This window comes from Lampetra planeri, chromosome 2 (assembly GCF_965212315.1).
Source record: "Lampetra planeri chromosome 2, kcLamPlan1.2.h2, whole genome shotgun sequence".
Lineage (NCBI taxonomy): Eukaryota > Metazoa > Chordata > Hyperoartia > Petromyzontiformes > Petromyzontidae > Lampetra > Lampetra planeri.
In genome coordinates, this window is record NC_136108.1 from 29,217,340 (window position 1) to 29,244,738 (window position 27,399).

Sequence of the window (27,399 nt, forward strand, 5' to 3'; positions counted from 1 at the left end):
CCGCATGTGTGTGTGCGTATGCATATGGGGAGCGTAAGTGCAGTGGTTATGCGCGCTGTGCTACGAACCCGGTGACCCGATTCCAATTCCAACTCAAGGTGCACCACTCGCGACGATTATCTGAACCGCTTCTTGCTCTAGCTCGACTCAACCTCAAATAAGTATCTGGTGCGATGTGTAAATATCGCCACTAGAGAAACAAATGGTCCTGGCCACCCGCCCCCTTGCGTGTCGTGCAGGCCTTCATAGGTGCTCGCTAACAGCTGCTCAAACAGTCTATTAAGGCGATATGTGTGCATGAAGAAGACAATTGTGGTCATCACCAGTTTAAATATTCCTTCCACAATCATCACCATCATTGTCATTAATCATTGTCACTTTCACGATGATTGCATGCATCATCATAATTAGTCATCATCACTGCATCCAGCACCGCTGCCACCATTGTATTCAACATAAACACCACTTTTACAACCACCAACAACACGAGCATGACCACCACCACCACCATCATCATCACTACTATCATAACCACCATCATCACGATCACGATCAACATCAACCCAACCACCATGACCACCATCACGATTACCACTATGATCACTACCAGCATCACCACCATTGTCAGCCACTCTGGTCTGTGACTCCGCAATGCATGGGTCTATCCCGTGACCTCCTGCCAGGGAGTAGTCACCACTGGACATTATTTCAAAGAAGTACGGGACCTACCAATTGTGACATCTCCATCACTTAGTGGCGAACGGCCGACTGCTGTTGTTGCTGTGTGTGTGCATGCGTGTGTGTGTGTGCATGCGTGTGTGTGCACATAGCCTGGCACAAGCGTCGTGGTGACGTCACCGCCACTTAGTGGCGAATGGCGGTTGTTGTTGTTGTTGTGTGTGTGTATGCGTGCGTGTGTGCACCCTTACGTCTGGTGGCTGGCCGGTCTCCGCGTCACATTGCACACCTTGTACTTGCGTTTCATTTGCCCACAGTGCGTGATCTCAACCTTGAGGCCTGGCACAAACAACACGCGTAACGAACCCACACGAATATTGGGCTACAACGCACGCCTCACAGTGGCACCAGGGTCATTACTGACGCGGTTGTAGAACGCTCGGCCCATAATTGCTGCAGGTGGCCAGTTATCCCGGCGGGCGGTGGGGAGCAAGTGTTAGGAGACGAGATCTTTACAATTTATTTCTGGCGAACGAGCAGCTGTAAGATTTTATTATGTAAGGGAGCCGCGACATGCTGCTTGTTAAAATACCTTGAAAAGATTACATCCACCGATCCGAGGAAACGCATGTTTTTAAGAAAATTACAAAAATGCACAAACCAAATGCCATGAAACTGGCAGGCAGCTTCCCAACACCAATGCTCAATTGTTATAGGTTCTCGGGCAGGATTGGTAATCGAATACTTTCACAACATAATTACTTTAACAAATGTTATGTAAGGTTGCATACGAGCATGACTAATGCACATATATTAGGATGCGTGAGTGCGAGCTTGTAAATTAATAGGATTTCAGGTTCAGTTAATGAACTGGCTTGCCATATTGTTTTGTACTGTATGTGTTCTTGTATATTCTATATTAAATTAGACAGAATGATTAAGGGTTCTTTTTTTACATTTTTAATGTTTATTGGTTGTATTTATCATTGTTATGCACTGTGAAATTTTGCACTGTGAAATGTTGCACTGTACTTTGCACCTCAAGCCTCCCTTGTGACAAACCACCATCTCAATGGACTCCCACATGACTATGAATAAAATGTATATGCATGCATGTCTCTCGCTACTATTTTGCAAACTCAGTTTACATCACAATTCCTTCTTTGTGATTGTGTTATGGATAGTCTTGGTCCCTGCCATCAAACGGTCAATATCCACCCCTAGGCTCAGACCCCCAACAGAGATGAGCACCACTCAAATGCTCATTTAATCAGGAAGATACTTTGACTCTTGGCTCGATACTAGAGCCACAAAAAACATTTCCAGAATGCAAAACACATGAAAGAAAAACAGCAGCTGCGTAAAGTGGTTTGGAATGTTTCTGCCGCGTGTATTAGACTTCCCTGCAAACTCTGCCTTAGTTTTGCAATCTTTGTGCACGTAACATTGTTGCTGCCTTCAAATGTGGTGCAACATCCCGTGTTAAACAAAGCAACATCATTGTTTCTCTTTCACAACAGAGTTGGGCATTGCCCACTCATTCCATTCAATTATGTTCCCTGTGTGCCTTTCATCATGTATACAGTAAAGCCTCAAGCAGGTGTGGTGACCCGAAAAGGAAAACTAAACGATCTGAAAAATATATTTCACCACGTAAGGCTAACCGAGATATGCAGCTCTTTTTCAGAAGTGACCTGCCCACAAATGATAGCTCAACGAAGCAGCTTATCAAGTGGGAATTTATAGCAGCCAAATACTATAAACCTACAACCCCTGCAGGCCGTTTTCATTGGGCCCGAGGTCACATGAGGCCTACCACTTTACATCAGAATCTTTATTTAAATTGGAGGAATCCGATGAGCTATGAAGCTCTATTTCACAGATGTCCAGTCAGGACGGGTCAGAAAATCAGCAACAAACAATATTTAACCCTCACTGCATTGATAACATGAGTATAATAACTTACTCTTTGGTTATTTCGGTAAAGTCACGTAGGTAGAAAAAAATATAATAATATATCACGACGTTTCGATCGCAACACAAGCGGTCGTCCTCAGGCGGAAAAAATAATCCAGCAGTGGAACTGCTATAATAACTTAGATGATGATATTTACCATTACATTGACAGATAAAGCCAGTTTTTCGTATTCACTATCTCCAAGTCACTGTGCACATAAAAACAAATATTCAGCTGTGTTGAATTGAACATTGCCATAACCATATAACCCTGTCCAGCCAATTACAGTACTTGTTGCTTGTGCACTAAAACAAATTTCAAACGGTTGCTTCCGTGTCAAAGATCAACTTGCAACTTTATTCATTCAGTATCGCGGGCCACGCTAAACAAAGCAACGTGGACATTGGCTTTTTTAATGCAATATTATCGAAACAAAATTTTCCCGTTTAACCTCAGCTCAGGATTTTGTACCTTTGATCTCTTTCGTGAACTTTACGCGCTGGGAGTCGGTGAGTGGCTTGGGCTGTTCGTCGATGTTACGGATGTCCAGCACCTCGCACATGAACTCGATCACCGGCTGAGCCTTGTAAAACGCCGTGGCCGACACTACACAAAGACAAGCACGAACACACACATTTATCCCGCATAGAGCCTTATGAACTGTAGGGAAATTGTTGTTAGTGACCACCTTATAAATCCAGCACAATCCGCAAATGGAGGGTGTGTCCAACAACACATCAAGGCACCATCGTCTCCATGCTGATGTTTATTTATATACTCTACCAAGTACCGAGTGCTCATTGAAAGCCAAGTCAAAATCTTCAAAAGGGCCAAGTTAGGTTCATTCAGTACCACTTGCCATTTTTCACAAGCATGGCTGGGAATCCAGCCCACGTTGCCAGGTTTGTAACGCTGTGCGATAACCACAATCATCTTTCAATGAGCACACACCACAGCGCTGCTGTTGCACCAAACGTCCGTAGAAATTTCTGAAGGATGCTTGCAATGGATCCGAAGTGGAATCATAGCTTGGCGAGTGAATCATTGCACCAGACAAGTGGCTAGCATAAATGCGCGCACACACAGACACACGTGAACACGTTTATATCGGCACACACACACAAGCACTTGCACACACACTCGCAAGCATGCATACAAACATGATATAACACTGCATTCAGTCTCAGCACAGCTATATTTCTCCTTTTCCAGTTTTACATGATTAATGAGATGAGTGAAACTTATGAGGCGATGACTTCTTTGTGGTCACATAACTCAGGGGTAAAGGATGCCGAAGCAGCATCACCGAGATTCTCAGTTCGATTCTGGGTTTCAGCTACCAGATGACTAGATTATGCTTGTATGTGTAGCAAGTTTATGGTCTCAACCAGGTCAATAATGACTGCATATGCAAAAAAAACATAACATTATACTCGCAAGCACACCGACACACTCAAGCGCACACGCTGACACACACGTGCGAGCGTGCGCCCCCGCTGACATGCAACCAAAGACAAAGATCCCCCGTATAGCCTTAACAGACTGTTTGGGGACGTGCTGTTAGCAAGCACCTATGAAGGCCGGCACGGCACACGAGGGGGTGGGTGGCCAGCACCATGTCCAACCGTCTTCCGTTTCCCCAGTGGCAATAATTTTACACACCGTCACACGTGCACGTTAACACACGTACAGACGTTGACACACACATACTCATGCTGACAGACACACACACACACGTACCATCAATGTTGAGCATCATCTTCCACATGGACGGCCTCACAGACTGGTGGAAACCGAACCAGACCTCGCGGCCACCACCCAATGGGTGGCTGTATCCCTCGGGAGACGAGAAGAACGAGCGTCCGACCGGCGTGTATCTACAAGACAAAGATCCCCCGTATAGCCTTTAACAGACTGTTCAGAAAAGTGTTGTTAGCAAGTACCTATGAAGGCTGGTATGGCACAGCAGAAGATGTTCATAATTTCATTTAAAAAATTAAGGGGAAATTTTGAAGTTCAGACAAAAATGTGGTAAAAAAAAAGTACTGTAAGCCTAATTATAAGGAGGCTGTGATGGGTGGGACTCCTGCATACAATGGCGGACAGCAGGTTACCATGACAGGCATTGGGGTGGGGAAGACCTAAAGCCAGACAGCGGTGGAGGTGACACGATTGTAAAAGTGGACTTTGAAGGTTAGGTGTCAACTTTGCATGAGCGGTGGGATTTATCAGACCGAGGAAACAATGCTGAGGGGTGATGGCATCAACAGCATCGACTGTGGTGACCTTTTCACCCTACATGAGTCAATTACACAATTAGTCAGTGCAAGTGTAAACATGTAAAAGATGAAAGTCATAAATACATGCGATACTTTATTCAAGAAATTCATTGAGTATTTAATTCTCAACAAAGTAAATGTTCCAATCAGATCCTTAAAAAAAATATCTGAAATATTAATTTAGACAGCATAGTAATGTTGCACATAATTACACATTATGTAACAACGCACGAATGTAAGATGTGGTTAGACTCAATGTTAATGATCGTGGGACTTTAGCGTGCATCACTCACATAGGTTATTATATAACATTCCATAACAACGGCAGCCAGCTCCAGCTTCCACTTGAATAGCTACTTGTAATGCTCAAATAGGGGCACAACATTTGGCCTTGTGGCTCAAAGGAAATGTCTGGTTCACATGTAACCTATAAATACAACCGCAAGAAAAAGCATAATTACCCAATTAATAACATGTGATCATTGTTGAGGAAGTATCTCACAGACTCCTTCAGATTAATTCTCAGAAGAATCCAGCTTGTGACGCTTGGCCGTTTCCTTGTCTCATAGGAATCGATCAAATAAAGTATTTATTTATTAAAGAGATTTCACTTTTTTTCTACTGCTTTACGTGGAAGGAACTGGAGTGCTTGGAGAAAACCCATTGCTACTGGAGGAGAAAGGTCAAACTCTTTATGCTGCTGTGCACAAAATAAGCACAAATCAAACCTTTTGGGGGTTCACACAGCATCGCATGTATTTTTTTTTATTATAAAAAGCTCAGCACACACTCATAAAAGGTTTGAAAAATCGTTATACACCAAAGACATTCACACACAAAAATGAGAATGCTTCATCACAACAGTTTGCAGCAACGTTTCCATCTCCACTAGTAATTCTCCCACTTGCACAGAAACCTCAAGGTTGTCTTTCACAACACGAACCCAGCAGCAAGCCAGGCCCCGAGAGAGACCCAGCACGCTCATTGCTCAATGCACACGCTTCTTGGTCAAGTGCGTTTCCACTGAAATCTGCTGCTGCTGCTGCTGGGTGTTGTAAGGCGTGGAGGATCGGCAAGGGAGGCAGGAGGTGGTGGTGAGGGGGGTGGGGTGGGGTGGCGAGCGGGCGGGCGTAGTTGCATCGACGAACGCCCTCGCGTAAAAGCAACAAAAGAGCAGGCTTCCCAGGCGCTTCGAAATAGGAACTCGTGTGGTCTGAACCATATTGCTATTTTTAATCAATGGCCATATAAAGGCAGAAGGAGCCTGGTAATAACTGTGCCTACCGTTTCTCAGTGCCCACTGATTCTCTGTGCCAAGCACAATTCGCCATGATTGCGGCACGATTTCATCGGATCTTTCAACTAAAACTACGAGCGAAACAATTTTTGTATTTTACCAGGTAAGGCTTACTGAGCTATGTAGCTCTTTTTCAGAAGCAACCTGGCCAAAAATGATAGCTCAACGAAGGGGCTTTTCACGTGGAAATTTATAGCAGCCAAATAAATACCCTACTCTAAACGCATGTTGATTCACAATGCGGAGGAAAAAACCAGAGGACCCTGAGAAAAATCCATGCAACCATGGGGAGAACATGCAAACTCCAAATATACAAGCGACAAGAGTCGCGATCGAACCCACAACCTCCTGCATATCAGGCGAGGCAGACAAGATCTCACCACAACGGCGCCCACAAGCCTGCCAATTCCGGACACAGAGAAAGTGACCTTCTCCTCCATAGCAATGTAGAATTTCCACTCACCGCATGGAGGGCAGGTGTCGTAGCACGACGTCCACCGCCTGCACAGGGTCCTGGGGAACCTGCATGATGCGGCCCGCGAGCGCGTCGTGCAGTGCGTGCCAGCTCACGTAGCCCACCCACTTGAGCGCCACCTTGAACACACGGTCCTTGCCCTCGCCCGGCAGCGTCACCTCAAGCTCCACCTGCACCAGCGGAGCGGCGGCAACAACGACGGAAAATTTAATTTGTTAGTCTTTTTCCAGAATCTGCTTATGGTAAAACTCCGGCTAGCCGGACTAATTATTATTTACACTTGTAAGGAGCATTTCATTCGTAGATCTCAATGCGCCATGTACGGAAATTGGGAAATAAACAAAACCAGGTTGATGGCCAGAACTAGGGGCGAGTCCTAGTCCAGCTAGCTATTTCAACAAAAATCTTTGTAGAAAAAACAACAGTACATGTATGATATATATAGTATGTGTAGCGTGTTATTGCACAGACCAAAAAATAATCCATACGTTATGTGCTGTGGTACAGTATGTCCGTTGGTCTCGAGGGTACACCAATCCCCCTATCCCCCACCACCCCACGCCTATTCCCCATTGCCCGGCTCCTATCAACCCACTCCACCACACACATATGGACGCGAGTACATTTGGATATATATGTTGAGCTTCTTTCATACCGTAAGTAGCCACCCGTGGTAATTGGAAGTGCGAGGGTAGGATAACAAACTAAACACAATAATAACACTTCACTATAAACAATTTAACATGTTCTAGTATATTGTATTATACATATTTAAATGACAAAACATACAATTAAATACAATCTTGTTTTTAAGCTTTCGTGACTGCAGGAATCCATACTCTTAAATACTATTTATGTAAATGTCTTTGTTATATTTATTATATTATGTTTACAATACATATTTACATATTTTGATTATTCTACCTGCTCTGGCTTGAATTCTGCATCGCCAGGGTCTGACTAGCTGGGGAGGGGATTTGCTAAAATAGCATGTACGTAATGAGTGTAGAGAAACCTTTGCCACAAACAAATTACACACAACACACATGGATCTCTAAAACAAATCAACAACTTCGTCAATAATACTGCCTTAACAAGTATATAATAGGTGTAATTGTGGACAATAGTCCTTCTTCACAGCACTAATAGGCCAGAGAGATAAGGTGCTCTTCGAATAAAGAGACCCGAGAGATTAGTGCGCTACCTCTTCAGTCTGGATGTATACATGTATGTTGAACTTCTTTCGAACCATCTTCTTGGTTCTTTCGGTAAAGTCACGTAGAAGGGAAGTAATAAAATAATAAAAATAAAACATAATAAAATTATTCTCACGACGTTTCGGCCACAACGCAAGCAGCCGTCCTCTGGTGAAAACCAGGTCCGTCGAGTGAATGACTCTGTCGCCTCGACCTGGTTTTCACCAGAGGACGGCTGCTTGCGTTGTGGCCGAAACGTCGTGAGAATAATTTTACTATGTTTTATTTTTATTATTTTATTACTTCCCTTCTACGTGACTTTACCGAAAGAACCAAGAAGATGAATCCCTGCAGTCACGAAAGCTTTAAATCAAAATTCTTTAGAACCATACGTCGCGAACCGTGCTGATCGGCAAATGCTCAATATGTTGCCTGTTATAAAGTTTTTGCGTTTTTAAAAACAGTGTTGTTGACAAATATGTTGAGATGCTTTGTTAATTTGTGCTTTTGCAGCAAGGACCTTGTCTCTTCCGACGGGCAGTGCACTCGCCGTGTACAGGTTTTTCCGGCCATCGAACACCGGCTTGCGATCCCGGAAAAACTGCACATTGGAGCGGTTGACCAGGTAGTCCACGACCTCCCTAGTTCCCACGAGAGACGAGAAAAAAATTATACAGGAAAATTTACATTTAAATTACAACAAGGCGAAGAGCAACACGTTTGCACAATAACATCAGTGCCAGCAGCAATGATGAGCACATGTGACAGAGCAAATCCATGCTGTTTCAAGAGATATTCTTATTTTATTTACTAAAATAAATTATCTTCATTTTGAACTCGGTGAAAGCCTATTGAGACCACAAATCTCTTTAGGGTAATGGTTATTTGAGAGCCGAACTGTCTTTAACTCAATTCAGAGGTCAATCTCTTCTCCTTGGGCAACGGGTTAAACATACCTCAATTGACAGGGCCTCAATAGCCATGTTCACATTACCCGGTAGTCTGAACCAACCAGACTAAGTGGATAAAACAGGCCAATCCAGCAAGAACACCTCCAAAATAGACTACCGTTAACACGAGGCTGTGCATAGGAAGTCATCGCAATGAATGACATCACTGCAAAGGATGCCACAGGGAGATGAACAGCTGCCGCTAAATCCCTGGCCTCAGCCTTCCAGGTATGGCCATGCATTAAACAAAAACCCGCACGCATATGAAGAGATAGCATTTGTAGATGTCTGCACAAACAGGTTCACCAACTCACTAGCTGTAGTACCATTTTCTCGTTACCTTACAGCCGAGCGGTTTAGGAGTCTCACAAATCTCTACCAAATCCATCAACAACCAAAGCGCAGAATCACAGGCGGGTACCAACACATCATCTGGAGATGAGCTTAGCAGCGTGCAGTATGCAAAAGGCATTTAGGCACCTGTTGACTCTTCGAGGACATTTCTCGGGCTTGATGTCCAGGTCGTAGTGATGCACCTCGATTTTTGGGATGTCCACCTCAAAGTAGTTTGCCAGAAGCTTGATGTGCTTTCCCACCGTGCCGAGGCCAGGCCTGCGAGGGGCCTGCAGGTGAGGGGGCAGCACATCCCCTGCAGGGTGAGGGAGAGAGGGAAGAGTTAAATCAGCCATATTTACCAATATCCCTGTCGCCCCCTGTATGTGTTCTCGAATAGGGGAGAATCAGCATAATGGAAATGTATGAGTATGGCTGTCTCCGGAAACTAGGCGAAGGAGTACCATTCTGAGCATGTTAACATCCAACAATATTCAACCGGCTAACAAAAGGAAGAACTATCCAGCTAGCCATGTCAACATCCAGATATGTGGGTGTTTCAACAAAGAGAAATATGTTTTTTGCAGAAAATAGTTGTGAGAATCAATGACAAACAGAACATACATCTATATAGTCTCCCTCTGGGGTGGAGTGGTGGGACAGCGATGAGCGTACTAGGCTGAACGAGTTTGATTCCTGGCCACCAGTTCTGAACCCCCTTCACTAACCTGCAATGCATAATGGCCAAACAACCCCAATAATCGACATTGAATGCAGACGCCTTCATCCAGCAGTGGATTAAAAAAGGACCATAAATTATTTTTAAATGGTTAGCCACCCTCTACTAAAACACATGTCCTCTACAGCCCACATACTTCCTAATGCCAAAAGCATAGACATCCTCGGACCGGTCTTTATAAGTCATGATAGCATCACCGCTTTGTCACTATTTAATTTTTTTATTTTGGTTTATAATATTTAGCTGGAATATCCGTTTAGAGGGGACATCTAATTTATGAGGGTGTCGATTTACAACATCCATAGCCAACAAACTGCCTTCCTCGTGCAGCTTCTCTCGGAGGTCCGAATTCCAAACAGATCTGAAGTATTGCCCTGTGTGCCGGACGTACCAGAACATCTCAGCTACACTCTAAACAAATCCACTGTGGCATGCACAGTGTGCGGACGTGCATTATTGTGCAGAAACGCTTCTCTCTCTATCTCATCAGTCCACAACTTTTTTAAAAATCTAATTTCAGACTCCATCTCCATATATATAAAAGGCAAAGTTGTGCATGTGTGTCTGTTCAAAAATGTTTAGCGTACTTCCCGACATGCAACAAACTTGAAATTTGCCATGTGGGTACTTTCCAGACAGTACACCATGCAAAAATTATAAAAATACACTTTTGTTTTTTTTGGGGGGGGGGGCTCAATAATGCATATATTTTTTGCACGGCAAGTGAACTGTGACGTCAAATCTGTCACGTGACCCGCGCATGTGGAAGCGTAACGCCTTGTCGTGTAGTGGTTAGCGCGCCGCGCTACGAACCCGGCGACCCGAGTTCGATTCCCGCTCACGGCCACCACCGGTGACGATTATTTCAACTGCTCCTGGGCCTCCCTAGGTCGACTAAGCCTCAAACAAATAACTGCTGTGGTGTGTGAACATCGCCACTGGGGAGACAAAGGCGGTCGCGCGTGGTGGATCCAAGTCCCGGGCGAAGCCGGGTAGTACAGCTAGTCCAAAATAAACAAGTCAAAAAGAGCAACACTGGCCTACCACTTCTGTCAACATTAGATATACACTCGAGTCTCAATTGCGATTGACCATTTGAGAAATTTCCAACGATGCTTAGTTTTTAACATATTGCAGCTACATTCTTTGATACATTTCACTAGTTGTGACACAATAGGCTTTCTGTGTTTCTAAAGAGCAGTTGTGTCAGGGCACTACCACCTTTGGCCACGCGGTACGAGTGACACGTGGTGGCAACATCTGGATACAATATATGCACCTGAGTACCTGGGTAATGGCCCATTCCCCATGCAATTCTCATTGACATCACATCAACTTAAGCTGCAGAATTATTGTTTCTTTCTTTATTCAAACACCATAGTAGTTATGAACCAAACAGATCACTACATCAGACGACCATATAACAAACTGGCCTGCCAATAACTAACACGATAATCAACCATGCAAACAATTCAACAGTGCATACAGACATCAAACATCTCAAGAATCAATCAGATGATACAAAGACAGGCACAGTATCACATATCCACAATAATAGTTTAACATTGTCCTCAGCTAAAGTTGGTCACAGCCTAAGTTACTTTACATTGAAGTCTCCCCTTACAATGATGTAATTTTCTTTACCCTGATTTAGTAGTTAAATTCATCATGCATTTTGGTCATTTAGCCTACTCCATATTTAAATAGACACTAACAAAGAATATTGAACAAAAGCCAAGAAGTATGAAGCACGGAGAGATGCATGCTTCCAATTACATTGACAGGCAGAAAGAAAAATACATGGATCTGACAACACAAATTATAGACATCAACTCCACCAGAAATTCGTATCTGCCTGTCCCATGCCAGGATAAAAAGAGAAGAGGGTTGGAGTCTGGTAGCAACCGGCCGTAAAAGCCTAAAGCCAAAACATATAAAGTCCTTATCGATTTAAAGCTTTCGTGACTGCAGGGATTCATCTTCTTGGTTATTTCGGTAAAGTCACGTAGAAGGGAAATAATAAGAACAGGTCTGTCTTCCCGACAGACAGCGTCTGTCTTCCCGACAGACCTGTTCTTCACCTGAGGACGGCTGCTTGCGTTGTGGCCGAAACGTCGTGAGAATTATTTTATTATGGAGAACAGGTCTGTCGGGAAGACAGCGTCTGTCTTACCGACAGACCTGTTCTTCACCTGAGGACGGCTGCTTGCGTTGTGGCCGAAACGTCGTGAGAATTGTATTTTATTGTTTTATTTTAATTATTTTATTATTTCCCTTCTACGTGACTTTACCGAAAGAACCAAGAAGATATAAAGTCCTTGCAAACAAATGGTCCTCAGTCCCCCACAGCCCTTAAGTGGGCAGAGGATGTGCGAAGAATCTCGGCACCCAATGACTCTGTCGCTGCAGAGAGTGCAGACCCGGGTGGTGGTAGTATGTTGTCTGCACAGATCAAAATGGAGAAACAAAATGGTAAGAGCAGAAGGTTGTTCCGAGAGGAAGGTTGGCCACATGGAATATTGGAACAATGACAGGACAAGGTCAGGAATTAGTGGACTTCTTGAGGAGGAAAGTCGACATCGCATGCATCCAGCAAACAAAATGGAAAGACAGCAGAGCGAAATAGATTGGCTGTGGGTTTAAATTGTTATACCATGGAACCACAGCAAGGCGTAATGGGATTGGAGTTGTGCCGAGTGAGGAGATTAAGAGAAAGGTGGTGGAAGTCAGAAGAGTGAATGACAGACTGATCATAGTCAGACTAGTACTGGACAGTGGGGTTGTAAATGTGGTGCCTGCGTATGCCCCGCAGATGGGCTGCAGTAGGCAAGAGAAGGATGAATTTTTGGAGAGCTTAGAGCAGGAGTTTCAGAGTTTACCGGTAGATGAAGCAGTGGTGATGGGCGCAGACTTAAGTGAAAAAGCGGGAAGAGGTAAGGATATGAAAGGAACCATAGAGGATGCGGATATGGCAGTAGGAATGGGGGCGGAGAGGACATACTTCGAATGACCCAGGCAAATGATCTTGCAGTGGTGATTAACCTAATTCCAGAAGCAGGAGGGACATATGGAGAGGTGAAGAGCCAGACAGATTTTATTTTGGTGAGGAGGAAGCAACGAGTGAAGAACTGCAAAGTAATCCCTGGAGAGTGTGTGTGACTGGACAACATAGACTACTTGTTAGGAAGAGGAAGGTGAGATAAAAGAACTGTAGTAGGGTGAAATGGTGGCAACTAATCAACGAGAAAGAAAAATACTGCAGGCAAGCTATGGAGAACTTAACAAGTGTAAGGCCTAGGAGGAGTGTGAATGAAATGTGGGCACAACTGGTGAGTGCAATACTGAAAGCAACAGGTAGTACGGTGGGAGTGAGCAAAGGAAGACAGATGCAACAGAAGGAAACATGGTGGAGTGATGAAGTGCAAAAGGCAACAAGAGAGAAAAAGGCCAAGTTTAAGGAGTGGCAGAACACGAGAGGGACCATCTGGAAGAATACCTGGTAGTGAGAAGAGAGGCAAAACGAGTGGTTGCAATGGAAAAGACAACAGCATTTTCACAACAGAGAGACAACAGGAAAAATTTATGTAGGTAAGAAGGTGCAAGTGATGCAAGTGGAAGAAAAGAGATCAAGAGGAAGGCAGAAGTAGAGGTGGGCGATGTGGTACGATCGGACATGGTGGCCCGAGGAGAGGAAACAGAGATGGCGCAGGACAGGACAGCGTGGCGAAGGTTGGCAAGGACAGCGGACCCCACATGAGTGGGACAAACGCGTGTAAGAAGAAGGTATTGACTTGTTAAGGGATGGTGACCAATGGAAGAGATGAGAGACGGACTTGAAGCCACCTGACAGCATTTTCACAGATAACAACCACTTCTGCGATCGAGCAATGAGATCAGCTCAGGGCTGTGAGGGTTGTTGAGAGTACGTGGATTCGTTCATCCAGTTGTGTAGACCACGGCTGATGACGATAATTGATTAACCCACACACAGTAAGCGGAACAACACGAATGAACCTGTGACACACCGATAATCGTGAACACACAGCGGATACACCAATCGTGAACAGTCCCTACACTATTAATGCACATGGGACTGAGAATCAAAATATGTATTTAGACTGGAGGAATCCGATGAGCTATTAAGCTATTTTTCATAGATGTCCAGGATGGGCAGGTCACCAATTCACGAACAGGGTGCAGTGGTGTTCGCACTAACAGGGATCACACACAGAACCTCCACTCATAAGGTACACAGCAACAACGCAGAGAGTTAACGCACACTCAATGTCCACACGAGTTAACAGTAACAGCAAACTACACTAGTGGACAAACGACATCCCCACTAACAAATTATCACGGTGCAGTGTTCATACTTCGTGAATACACACCATACTAACACTAATAGTAAACACATTGTACATGAGATACACAAATAAAGCACACTGCTCTTGCGCTAACAGATGAACAACAATAACAGTGGACATCCATCGCCCACGCAAAGCATACACAACACTTCAACAGGAAATAAATACCGGACAGTGCTGATACAGAACTAAGAGTAATCACAATCCCGAAACTGCTCGCGAACGCAACAGCAATATTTTGCTGTCTTTTCTTGGATTTTCTGTTTGCACTCAGTCACATATTCACTTTAAGATGTTTTTTGTTCATGTTTTTGTTTTTTGTTTGTTGAGGTTGCACCCGATTCAAGAGCCGAATGGCTCACAGGGCTATACCTAATACATGAACTTGAAGCTATATTCATAGCGAACAAACGCATAACCTATGTTAACAAAGGCATAATGCAAACACGTAATACGCACACCAATAATATACTAAGCACACATCCATACATCGACTGGCTGACACGCACACACACATACCAACAATACAGTGCCAAGGCATCGATCACTTTACATGAAGCGCACACGCATCAGCAGCAGCTCCCGTCTTTCGCGACAAACGGCACCGACGTTCTACAAGTCACTTAATCGAGCTTAGACGCACATTGCCGTGTCTGTGACGACAATACCACAGAAGTAAATGCAGCCGCAACATCCGAGTGGCGTTGTCCCCCTTTTGACTCAGCGACCTCAACAGACACACGTCGGTGCCACCGCCGCATTTAAAGGGACCAGGAGCGTGTTTGCATCAGCGGCGCTCGAGATAAATATCTCGTATGTTTGTTGCCTTTTATCCATGTTGTTGTAAATTACACCGCAGAGATGAAAAGGTGGCGAAAAGGTGGCAAAAAGGTGGTTTATGCTCTCAACCACGGGTGCTTTTACGAGCCAAAAACTCCTCAAGCAAAGTCATAAACAGCAGCAGCAGCATCCAGAAAGTGGCAATAACAACATCACCAAACAATGGAAATTCGCACAGCGACTGTGCTTACTGTAAAACATTTGACCATATATATAATAACCGTGTATGAATGATAAACAAACTAAAGGTGCATACGTGGAAAGCACACAAGTTAGAGAAACCTCATTGGTTAAATATATAATATACAAACAAGTGGTGGTAATTTGTGGCTCAAAACACTTTTGCACCAGAAATGGCCCACCGAATGCCACCAATGTTGCCAAACAATCATTTATTTTGTTCCAAAATTCGACTTTTTTTTAAACCCAAAATGTAAACATTGTACTAAAGGGCCACACACATTACAAAAAATACCAAATATGTGCGGCAATATCACTTTTACACAAGAGATGTGCCCCACAAAAACATCACGAATTAACCACAATTACGGGCCACTCTTCAACAACGCAACTGTGCCACGGGTGTTGTTGTTTCTCTCAACGCACCCACAGCGGTAGCTTCTACTCCTGTGTCCATGCCATTAACGAGGAGGAGGCGCGTCTTGTGAGCGTCGTCAATCGCAGGGACTGACGAGGTTTGACGACGACGGCGCCTGACGGGCGGGCGAGACGCCGAGAGGAGGACGCGGGCAGAGTGCGAGACGGGGCCCGGGTTGGGCCCGCGCGCGCGAGCGGGGGGGAGGGGGGGGCCTTGTTATGCACGGGCTCGAGGCCTCGCGCTCAACAACGCAGCGCATTGGCTGCGCGCTCACCCACGTGACTGGGTTGTGCGGGGGGGGGGGCTCTCCCCTATACCCCCCTTCCCCTACTCCCCCTACCCTACGCACCCCCACCCCTACACCCCCTCCCCTGCACCCCTCCCACTACACCCCCTCCCCTACGCACCCCCTCCCCTACACCCCCTCCCCCTAAACCCCCTCCCCTACGCACCCTCCCCCTACACCCCCTCCGCCCTCAGGGCCCCAACCGTTGGCACGATCACGTGATCTTATCCCCCTCGTCCGTCCCCCGTCGTTGGATCACGTGATCTAACCACCCTCTGTCCCCCCTCGTCGTTGGATCACGTGATCTAACCACCCTCTGCCCCCCCCCCTTATTGGATCACGTGATCTAACCACCCCTCTGCCCCCCCCTTATTGCATCACGTGATCTTATCCACCCTCTGTCCCCCCCCCTTATTGCATCACGTGATCTTATCCACCCTGTCCCCCCCTTGTTAGATCACGTGATCTTAACCCCCCCTCCTCGTTGAGCTATCATTTGTGGCCAGGTCGCTTAAGGAAAAAGGCAACACCTCAGTGGGCTTTGCCTGGAAAGATATAAAAAAAACATAATTTTGTTGTATTTTGATTTAAAGCTTTCGTGACTGCAGGGATTCATTTTCTTGGTTCTTTCGGTATTGTTTCCCTTTTAGTTGTATTTGTATGGTTTATCCAAGTTATATATTTACCTTCCTATCGTGTTTTTGTACTGTTTGTTGTCAGGTTCTGACTCGCCCCGAGTGGACATCTGTTGAAATGATCTTTATAGCTCATCGGATTCCCCAGTATAAATATTCCGATTCTGTATGCAACAACAACCTCGAACATGCGCCGTTCGCCACGATGTGACGGCGACGTCACCACTGCGCATGTGCCAGGCTAGGTGCACCTTTCACCCTCGCTGCCCCTCCCTACATTTGCTCACGTGACCTGGGCACTGCCCACGTGATTTCCCAGTGGGCGACCTTGAAGGCGACTCCGAAGCCAAATTCCGCGGCCATCTTACGTGGGGTCCTCCAACAATGTATTGGGTGAATTTTTATTTAAAGCTTTTGTGATTGCATAATTTTTTTATTTTATTAGAAAACTAATTTATTTTATTGTTTTATAATTTTCTTATTTCCCTTCTACGTGACTTTACCGAAAGAACCAAGAATATACAAATGTATTGGGCTGTCCATGTCTTGTGACCCCCACCCACCAAGTCATTAATTTCTATCTTAATTTTAGAACTTTCGTGACTGCAGGAATTATTATTTGGTTCTTTCGGTTAAGTCACGTCTAAAGATAAAATAATAAATTAAATAATAGAATACGACGTTTTGTGTTGCAATCGAAACGTCGTATTCTATTATTTAATTTAATTTATTATTTTATCTTTAGACGTGACTTAACCGAAAGAACCAAATAATAATTAATTTCTGCTTGAAATAAACCTTCCTTAAAAAACATGAAGTTTTAGATATTTTACAGGGGCTCAGAAGACATCTGGACCACCCTGTACAGTACTATACTCTATAAACTATTTTTTTTATCTTGACTTAAAAGCTTTCGTGACTGCAGTAGTTCATATTACAGTATTTGGGTTTTTCGGTAAAGCCACGTAGATAGAAAAAATTATAATCAGACGATTGCTTGCGTTGCGATCGAAACGTCGTGATATTTTTTTCTATCCACGTGACTTTACTGAAAGAACCAAAGAGTATGGATTCCCGTAGTCACTAAAGCTTCAAATCAGGGAATTTACTGGTTGACTCGGCGTAAACTAGTTAATTTCGGGGTATCGTGCGCTCCCTCTAGTGGAGGCAGTGACGTGAGTTTGAGAGGTGAAGACACCTCAGCCACTAAGGTCATGATTTGTTTTTACCGTGACAGTTATCAATCGTATGAGTGCATACTGCCATCTAATGGCTCAATACGGCATCCCCAAGCCTGTGCTTCGTCAACAATCTCCTCCCCCACAATTAAAATCACAAACAGAAATGTTCGCCTCCATTGCCAGTAATGAGGAAAAATGAAAGAACTTTGTAACTATATTTATTGCATTTTAAATAACTGTTCATGTCATGCGTAGGAAAATCATAAAACACCTTACATATAAACCATTGTATACGAACCAGCATGCTGCAGAGGTTACAGACTCAAGATGTTCATATTCACACAAATATAACGAATTCAAACACTGGGCTGCAGTTGCATTTAGAAGCATTTTTCACCATCAAATCCAAACCAAACTGATCCGCTCAAGTAAGTGAGCATAACGCAACAAATTAAACGGTTAGGACGTGTAATGTGACACAGGGTGACGACACTTAAATGAGTCACAGAAGCAAAGGGAGCCTGACATTAATTATAAAGCACATCTCATCCAGTGGAGGCAGCTGTAAAAACTCAAAGTAATAGTAACTGCAGTTTCACTCAGGTTGAGAGGTTATGGCTAAGGCCAGGGCTGCCCCCAAGTCCCACACTGCTAGTTTTGGTTGGTGAGCATCTTAAGAACAGAATCCTCATGTGCGGCTATGGACTGAAAGTCAGTGCACAACTTCAAAGTATTATTTATTTGCACAAATACAGAATTGAATGTACTGGGCACTGCACTACACTGCATTACAAAACAACGTTATTTAACAAGCTTCACAACAGACACAGATGTGCCTTTGGCAGGTTCAGAATGCAGTGCACTAACACAGTGCTGCCACTCCAGCTGCTTTGCATTTAAGTTGATATTTAAATATTAACATTTTCCAAATTCTTGACAAAATCAAATCCAACATAAAAGTGCAAAGTCCATTCAAACAATAACAAAAGTTAACAAAACAGTAAATTACCAACAAAGCATCATAAGAATACAAGAAATTGCATTTTGTAAATAATGGCTTTCCCCGAGTTCACTGCCCAAGCAAACAAAAATCACATCTCTAGGACCAAAGATATATGGTTTCTTTAGTCTTGAAAGTATGGTGACTAACAAAGGTCCATAAACGGGTTTTTTACAAAGCCCAACTCAAATACATTACGGAACGAAAATGTGAAACTGCTACCTCCTGCAAAAGCCTGCCAAAGCTGTTCAAAACAATACTCTATCTACACAAACTTCAAGTATAACACGGTTACTACTATATTTGCAGTAGAGTGCAATAAATCGTGAAATAACTCACTGCCCTGTGTGCATCATCAGTCTAGATACACAAGCATAGCTAACTGATCCAGCCACCACATTGATAATGGAAAGGTAACAAATGGCCTGTTCGTCAGTATAAAGTTTGCTTCTCTACATGGCAATTGTAGGCTGGTTTCACCCAAGTTTTGGATTGTTAGTGCAATATAACCCGATTACACTACTGCCACTATTTCCACAACAGTTACCCAGAAAAAATGGTACCTGTACAAACAGTACATATGACAGTTAAAAAGCTCATTAAGTGAACAATTATCATCTTTAGCCTCGGATATTCATTGAGAATATATTGAGCAGGGCTATTGTGAGCATGTTTAGCTTGCACATTTCTTCCATGAGCTGGTCTCGCCACACTTTCCTTCAAAAAAATAGATCAATATCCGCGGGATCATGACGAGGATTCTTCTGCATTTCAACAATCCAAATTCATGACCATTGCCACCGATGGGTGCAACAACTCACCAACAAAACTTGACAAAATACAAACGTTTCACAAACTGCAAATTAAATGACGAACCAAATGTTAAGATATAGCTGTTCAGGATTAGAGAGAGATGTGTCAACGGGGTTGTGTGTGGCGCCATCATTTCTTCTCACACCCTGCTCGTCTCCTTCGGTTTAATTGACTGCTCTGCCTTGTTGCAGAACATGCTTTCAAACTCCTGTGCTCGCAGTCACACACATACACACAGACACAGAGATGCCCTGCTTAAGCTGGAAGTAAGGTAAAGGTACAGCCGAGCAAATGCTTGCTCACGCCACCGCTGCCAGAAAACCCTCCAACCGAGGGAGCTCTTTGCAGTCCCTCTAGAGGTAATTTTTCGTCATCTTCCAAGCTGGCCAGACGTATTTGGAGAGGGAGGAGTTACCCACACTTTACCCAACTACACGTGACCTACTGTGGTATAGCCATTTATACTGCTGGGTGAACAGAGGCGGGGAGAAAAAACAACTTTCCCTTTTAACTGCTGCTTTGGGAAATTGAATTAAACTGGTAACATTCCTAAAAGAAAGCCTAGAAGACGAGCTCTTGCCACCCTGCACATATGTACTTAGGGTACGTGTTTTTGGCTGTCTGATAAGAGTTTTAATGCTTTGTTGATTATTTAAAAGAATACTTTAAAGTCACAGTAAGCTCGAGTGATATCACAGCATTGACGTTGTATTTACATGTTCGGAAGAAGTGTTGTGGTGACATCACTAGTTTCATAATGACACATTTACCTGGGATTTCAAAGTCTATTATTCATTCACGAAGTTTCAAATTCGGGTCAATCTGAGATAGACAACCTAGATATATATCTACCAGACACCAGTTGTATGTTTTTTGAGTTGTATTTTCCTTTCAGTCCATCTCCCTTTCCCATGAGCATTATTGATTATGAACTGCATATATCTATTTCCTTCTTGATAGGACTCCGATAGAACAATTGTGATGGGAGTTTATATAAAAAAAGAAAAATAGTAAAACATATATAAAAGTTAAAACGATAATGAATCAATGAACATTTTGGCAAATTTTTCATATGATCTTTGAGATTTATAAAAGTGTAATTTCCTCCTCCAAAGAAAAATGTGATGGTGCTAATCTGTTTACAGCTTTGAACCAGTGGTGAAAATTCCACATCCCTATGCCCGGGGAAAGTCTATCCATCTGACAACTACGGTTGCCTTTCCGACAAACTGGTATCTATTGTATTGACCCTGTAGAGATGTGTTCAGTCGACCCCCCCCCCCCCCCACCATTATTTGAACTCGCAACCTTCCAATTGCAAGATGCTTGCGATAACAATGAACCACCAGCTGGAATTTGGACAAAACATCACCTAAACATATTGAACTGCGAACGAGTAAAATTACGTGTTGAGGTAATGTCGTCAAGATACAATTCTGGCATTGGAACTTGGATGCCGTGTTGTGTGTGGCCTCACCTGCTTGAGGTGCTTGCCATGATTTTCCTGAATGTACTTGAGGAACGTGACTGACCACTGCAGGGTGGTGGCCTTGTCCGTCTCCACGTTGCAGAAGGGAACCAGGTAGTTGAGCTCGTCACAGCAAATACGAATGCGTCGCCTGCACAAATCAGCACGGGGTGGGGGGGTGGGCGGGTGGGGGACAATCCTTTGCTCATCTCGCTGCACGACCATAATCCAGCACGTTGATGGATCGCACACACATGATGGAGCCAAGAAATGACAGTATACCCAATCGGTCACTAACCTATGTGTTTGGGTCAGTTCAATGTTATTTCCTATGCGTGGGTTTTGTATGGGCACTTTGGGTTCCTCCCATATGCAGATGTGCTTGGTAATTGGCCAAAACAATTTAAACAGGACCCTCTTGAAAATGAGTCTTGAGGCGAAGTTTAGATATTTCGGGATGAAGTACCATTAAGAAGTCGAGGCTTCTCCCTCTTCAAATGAATGTGAGGCAGGGCTCATTTTCTCTTATTAAAATCGCATTACATTGCGAGATTGTCATGCTTTTATCATTTAGGAATTATGATTATCTTCTGCGTATTACTTCTCTCCATAGCAACACCCCCTTACCCTCTCCTTCAACCAATACATTTATACAAATATAATCTGCCTCCATAAGCCACGTCGATCAAGGTTGCTTGACCATGCTTCGCCACACTGGTCGTTACAGGTTGGTGATTGGAGGACCCAGGATGTTTAGATAGCACTCCCCGCCGATGTTATACGTGGCCAGAATGTGAACTCATGTGACTCGGTTCATAGGGCAGTGTGCTAACCACCGCACCACCACTACACACCTTGCATTTTTTTTATTAAGTCACATTTCATTTATTTAGAATGCCAAACTGTATTATTGACACCCATTGCTGGAGAGGCTAAGGAGGCAAATAGACCACAGAGCATTGTCAGGGGCAGGGGTCGGCAACCCGCGGCTCCGGAGCCGCATGCGGCTCTTTACTGACTGCGTGACGTTATGTATGTGCAGTATGTATTCACGTGTATTGTGGGCTCTTGAAATAGTTTTTTTTTATCAAATTTAAAAAACATTGAACGTTATTTTGGTTGCGGACCCCTGCTCTAACAAAATGTCATTTTTTTCCCTGAGAGATACTAACAGTCAGGCCTACTTTTAAGACACATTCTGCACTGGGATGTTTGGCACAGTCGATTACTGAAAGTTTAGCATGTGGAAGGAAACCACGGTACCCACAGAAAACCCACAAAACGCACGATGAGACAACACCCAACATCTCAAGCCCACATGCTATATCACCATCTCAACAGTTTTGGGAAATTCACGAATCGAAGTGATCCATTGATCCTCCAAGGCACAGGGTCGCAGGCGTGAGCCCGAGCGCCACACCTCCTATCTCTCTCCATGAGGTTGTGCCGCACGCGCTTGTAGTTCCCCCCCTCCGGCGGCGAGGCCGGGCTTGCATACGAGCTTTGCGACGGGGCTTGCCCCCTCATCTTGTTTCCGATGTCACCCAGGGTCTTGCGCTCCGACCTGTCGAGGTGCCGCTTGGGCTGTACCTTGGCCTCGTTGAAAACATTGCGCAGTTCCTTCTCCAACTCTGAACAAATGCAAAGAGGCACGTGTGCGCACATACACACAAGCTCATGCTTGTCCATACTTATACGCATGCATGCACTCACATATACTCATATAGACACTCTGACTGCACACACTATGACTGAGGATTATACGAGTATGTACAAGTGGAGATGAGTGCATATTCCTTCGTTTGTAAAAAAAAAAAAAGTGTGGTAACAACTGCTCTTCACTTTTTATGTATTAACACACAAACACACTTGTCGTGACTAGGGACAGGTACTGCCATTGTTGTATGTCGAAAAGTGACAAACGCACCTTCTTGGCTCTTCCAGGGCTGTGTGGATGGATGCTTGTCTGTGCTAAAGACTGGTGGTGCCAGCGAACCCATGTGCATTGGGGCCTCCAAGCCCTGGTTGAACTTCATGTGCAAAGACTCCAGTAACTGCTCTGTCGGTATATTTTGAGGTGGAGGCACCATCTGAGCAACAATTTTTAACACAAGAACAAACAAAAGGCACATTATTTGAATGCAGCAGTTTGTACACAGCACATTTGATGAGTTCAAATTAGTATTCTTTTTCGGAATGTATGATTTCTGGTCCGAGCATGTATCTCTCCAAGCTCCTTCAGATACTTTTCAGTTTTCGTTCATGTCTGATTATTTATATATCAGAGTAGGCAATATTTACTAATGGAAAACGTCTCTCTTTTGGCACACTGGTATGTTGCTTTTCATTATCATTATCCAAAAGCACTCCAACCTGATTAGGCTCACCTCTGTATTTCGTAATTTTTGTTCAGATCCACCTTCAATATTTGCCCTGGTTATAAATATTCTGCTGTTTCATCAGAAGTCCCGTCAACAATAATTGTATTTTTCGATTTAAAGCTTTCGTGACTGCAGGGATTCATCTTCTTGGTTCTTTCGGTAAAGTCACGTAGAAGGGAAGTAATAAAATAATAAAAATAAAACATAATAAAATAAAATAATTCTCACGACGTTTCGGCTACAACGCAAGCAGCTGTGAAGACGGCTTGCGTTGTAGCCGAAACGTCGTGAGAATTATTTTATTATGTTTTATTTTTATTATTTTATTACTTCCCTTCTACGTGACTTTACCGAAAGAACCAAGAAGAATAATTGTATTTGTTTAGTGAATTGTATGTGACTTCTTCTGCTCAATCATTTTGAGCCCAATTCTGCAGCCATTTAAAAGTTATTCAAGCATATGTTACATTGGTTATTAGGATCGTATTCAGCAAAGTTATGGTTCCTACTTTTCCCATTTTTATGTTTCTCTCTTTATTTTTTGCGATGCATTTTTTAAGACATTTTGTAATGTAGCTGTGAAAACTGTTACTGACGACACATTTCATCTTGAAATCTCAGTTCAGCTGTTCCATATTTTTAAAGTAAAACCATGCGCGCTTCGTCCACTCGAGGCGTTGGGGCGCCGCCCCACCAAGCATCTGTCGAAAAATACTTTTCTATAGTTTTGTTGCGTTTGAAATTTTTAAAATATGATTCTTTCAACGTGAATTGCCTAATGAAGATAACATTTTTAGTTGTTAATTTTAGAAACCGCTGGTCTCGGAGCGGCTGTGAAGGCGTCCGAGTGAGAGATGTCCCTGCATTCATTGCGATTAGCTTCGAGCATTTCAGCCACGCCGTTTGAGACCCATTCTGGGTGGCGCCCACAGCTGTAATTACTATGTTACAACGCTAGGTTGCACTGTGCTAATATAACAGGTCACGGCCTACGACGGTATGTGGCTGTTATTGTACAGTATGCGGTGTCTTGGTTGCCTTGGCTCATTTGTCGAGTCGTGTTAATTACCCTTTGATCTTTAATTGTTCTTCAGGCTTTTCGCAGTGTCAAAGGGGTTGTGTAGTGTGGACATGAGGGTCATGGGGGCAGAATTTGAGTGCTGTTGTTTTGTTTCGTATTGTTTATAAATGCCTACCGTTGGTAGATAAGACAGTTATGTCACTTTCACGAGAAGGCCAATTACATGACGATGTTTTTTTCATAATTAGAACACAATATATTCAGAGGTAACTCACAACAGCCCCACCTAGTGGAAATGTCCAAAGCCGCCACGGAGTGAAACCCCAATTATGGGAGTAAACCTTTGAAGCTGAATTAAGCAAAACATGCAAGACATACCCTCAAAGGTAAGCATAGATGAGTTAACCCACTTGATTTACTCATTTTCCAGCTCGGTGGGTTTGGGAAGCTCACAAATCTGAGACCCACACCGACCCTTGCCTCCAAAGCATTTAATTTCGGGTCAAAGTAGATAATTAGCCCCATCTTGCCATTGACCACATCCAAACATGTACCCTTAACTTGTCTTACAGTGCTTTTTATTTACCCAGGGAAACCTTACCGTGGGATATTTGGTATTGGGATATTTGACCAATTAAAGAGTGTTTTGCATGTGGGAGGAAACCAGAGAAAACCCACGCATATGAAGGGAAACACTCAAAGCTCAGCAGTTAGACTCAAGAATGTGATGCCATCTCCTGGCCACCTCGCAGCCCAAGCTTAAGCCCGGTATTCATTTCAATTACTAACCAGACCCAACCTTGCGTGTGAGTTCTGATGAGAACGAGCATACTCACAGTGATATGATGTAGAAAAAATAAACATGGCTCATTCACCTTGGAACTGCTGGGAAAGCACTTATGTTGCTTGTAACCGGGGAACACAAACTTCACGACCGAGGAGCTGGGCCCTGAAACGACCTCCCCAGTGATTGGGTCTGAATGCAGCTGCTGCAGATGCTGCTGCTCCAGAGTCTGCTGCCCGCAATACTCAGCCAGGTGCTGAGCCCCAGACACCAAGCTGAAGGACACAGGCCATCACAGCGCAGTCAGTTGTGCAGTAAAGCCCCTAGACCTTATATTGAAAGGCACACCTTTGCCTCAGTCATTTAGATGCACATCTAATATACATTGTGACATTTTCAACTTCACTACAAGTTTAGGAAAACGTCATATCAATATAAAAGTATGGCATTTATTTTCCCACTGATGTCTCAAGACTCGTTTTTCAGGACAGTGCTAAATTGGAATGGTTGGGCAATTCAATTAATGTTTGGCATGTTAAAGGGCAACAGAACACCCAAAAAAACCCCACACATTACCCATAATTTCCCTACAGACACCGATTACTACCCAACACACGGAATCTATTTGGTGAATCCAGATCCCATAACATATTTTCCAAACTCAACATACATTTATACTATTCTAAATGTTACACAAAAGATATATTCTGGGATCAACCCTCGAACCCAATCTCCTGGCACTTCCAATTTGCCTAGATGCCTTGGCCCCATAGACCTCACTAACCAGACGGGGAATCTGACCCTTACTTGCTGTGCTCCAAGGCCGGACCCCTTTGCTGTCTCTGGGCAGAGAGAAACTTCTCACACATCAAGTCCCTGCTGCTGCTGCTATTCTCCGCAAAGCGATCCTCCAGCCGAACCCTCACTCCCATTGCCCCTTGTCGCATCTGGCATCTCACGGTGCCACCACCACCCCCTGCCTCCTCCTCCTCGTCCTCCTCCGTGTCCCGCGGCAACGGCCCCACTGTGGTGAGATCCAGCAGCCGTGGAGACTCAACCTCGTGCACCTGCATCTCTGGGTGCGTCTCCATACTGTGAACGACCAGCAGATGCTGCTGCTGGTCCTGCTGGTGGTGATGATGCTGATGGTGTTGGTGAGCAGAGGGCGGCTCATTCACCAGCATCGCCTTGAGGTCGTGAAAGTCCATGTGGCCTTGCTGCTGCTGCACTGCGGCCTGAAACGCATTGTCCTGGGCAGGGGCAACTAACACCTGCTGATCCTGCTGGCCTTGTGTAGCGACCAATGTCTCCTCCACACATTCGTCTTCAGTGCTGCCCCCTTCTTGCTGCCCCTGCCCAGTCGGCGTGCTTGCTATGGAGGTGTAGGACATTTGGTGCAACTGCGCGTAAATCACTTCGCTCATCTCCACGTAGGGGCCCCCCGGGACCATCCCTGCCACGGCCTCGCTTGCGAGGTCATCACGGTCCATGTGCGCCGACTGCCCCGTGGGTCCAACCTGGCCCTGCTCATCAATATATTGGCTGGGGTCCCCCATTGATCAAATGTGAAGTGATTCGCTATTATCAATTCGTTTTTTTTTTGCTCCAGGATTTGTTATATTCACGTAACGATTTATTATAGCTGTTGTTGGTGGTATTGCGGGTATAAAATAGCTGCTGGTTACTATTGTAAACGCTTAATAATGTTGTATAATCCGCGCTGTGCCGACGTTAGAGACTCAACGGCATTAAACGGTTTTGAGAACCTCTTCGTGACGTCACCGCTTATATTTATTTAAGTTTTTAACGCACTCCAATGAACCTTTAAAGAGTCGCCTCACAATAATAATAACAACAATAACAACAACAGCGCGTGGTTGCGCGGATCAGTGTTGCCGCGTTGTTAATTACGAAGATAGTTTTTTTTATTTTTTTAACTCGACGCGACTCGGGGGGGACCCTTTTGCCTCGACCAACCTCGTCCATGAACGGCGACCTCCGACAGGAAACGCGTCACCGCTAACCGGGGGTTTTATACCGCCGATTAGACTCCGCCCACAAAACCGAGCCGTCCAATCACAGAGGGCGCGCGCGTTTAAAATCCGATCCCCTGCGCGTCGCGCC

At 44.3% G+C, this 27,399-nt stretch overlaps 2 protein-coding genes across 2 annotated transcripts in view; both read right to left on the reverse strand.

Moving 5' to 3' along the window:
* Positions 1–15,899, reverse strand: part of LOC144730956 (protein argonaute-1) — a 36,181-nt gene extending 20,282 nt beyond the window's left edge. The window contains exons 1-7 of the mRNA XM_078611846.1: positions 15,715–15,899; positions 9,313–9,481; positions 8,403–8,523; positions 6,675–6,856; positions 4,376–4,512; positions 3,107–3,241; positions 930–1,017 (exon numbers count right to left, since the gene is read on the reverse strand). Coding sequence (XP_078467972.1) covers positions 930–1,017; positions 3,107–3,241; positions 4,376–4,512; positions 6,675–6,856; positions 8,403–8,523; positions 9,313–9,481; positions 15,715–15,745 — 863 coding nt within the window. The 5' untranslated portion in view covers positions 15,746–15,899. The remainder of the gene's footprint in view (positions 1–929; positions 1,018–3,106; positions 3,242–4,375; positions 4,513–6,674; positions 6,857–8,402; positions 8,524–9,312; positions 9,482–15,714) is intronic.
* Positions 15,900–18,010: 2,111 nt separating this feature from the next.
* On the reverse strand, positions 18,011–27,263 carry LOC144730939 (uncharacterized). The gene is made up of 6 exons (XM_078611822.1): positions 26,083–27,263; positions 25,367–25,550; positions 23,017–23,179; positions 22,510–22,720; positions 21,099–21,240; positions 18,011–19,829 (listed from the first exon to the last, which is right to left on the reverse strand). The coding sequence occupies exons 1-6, from the start codon at positions 26,829–26,831 to the stop codon at positions 19,761–19,763; spliced, it is 1,518 nt and encodes a 505-aa protein (XP_078467948.1). The 5' UTR covers positions 26,832–27,263; the 3' UTR covers positions 18,011–19,760.
* Positions 27,264–27,399: the final 136 nt, after the last annotated feature.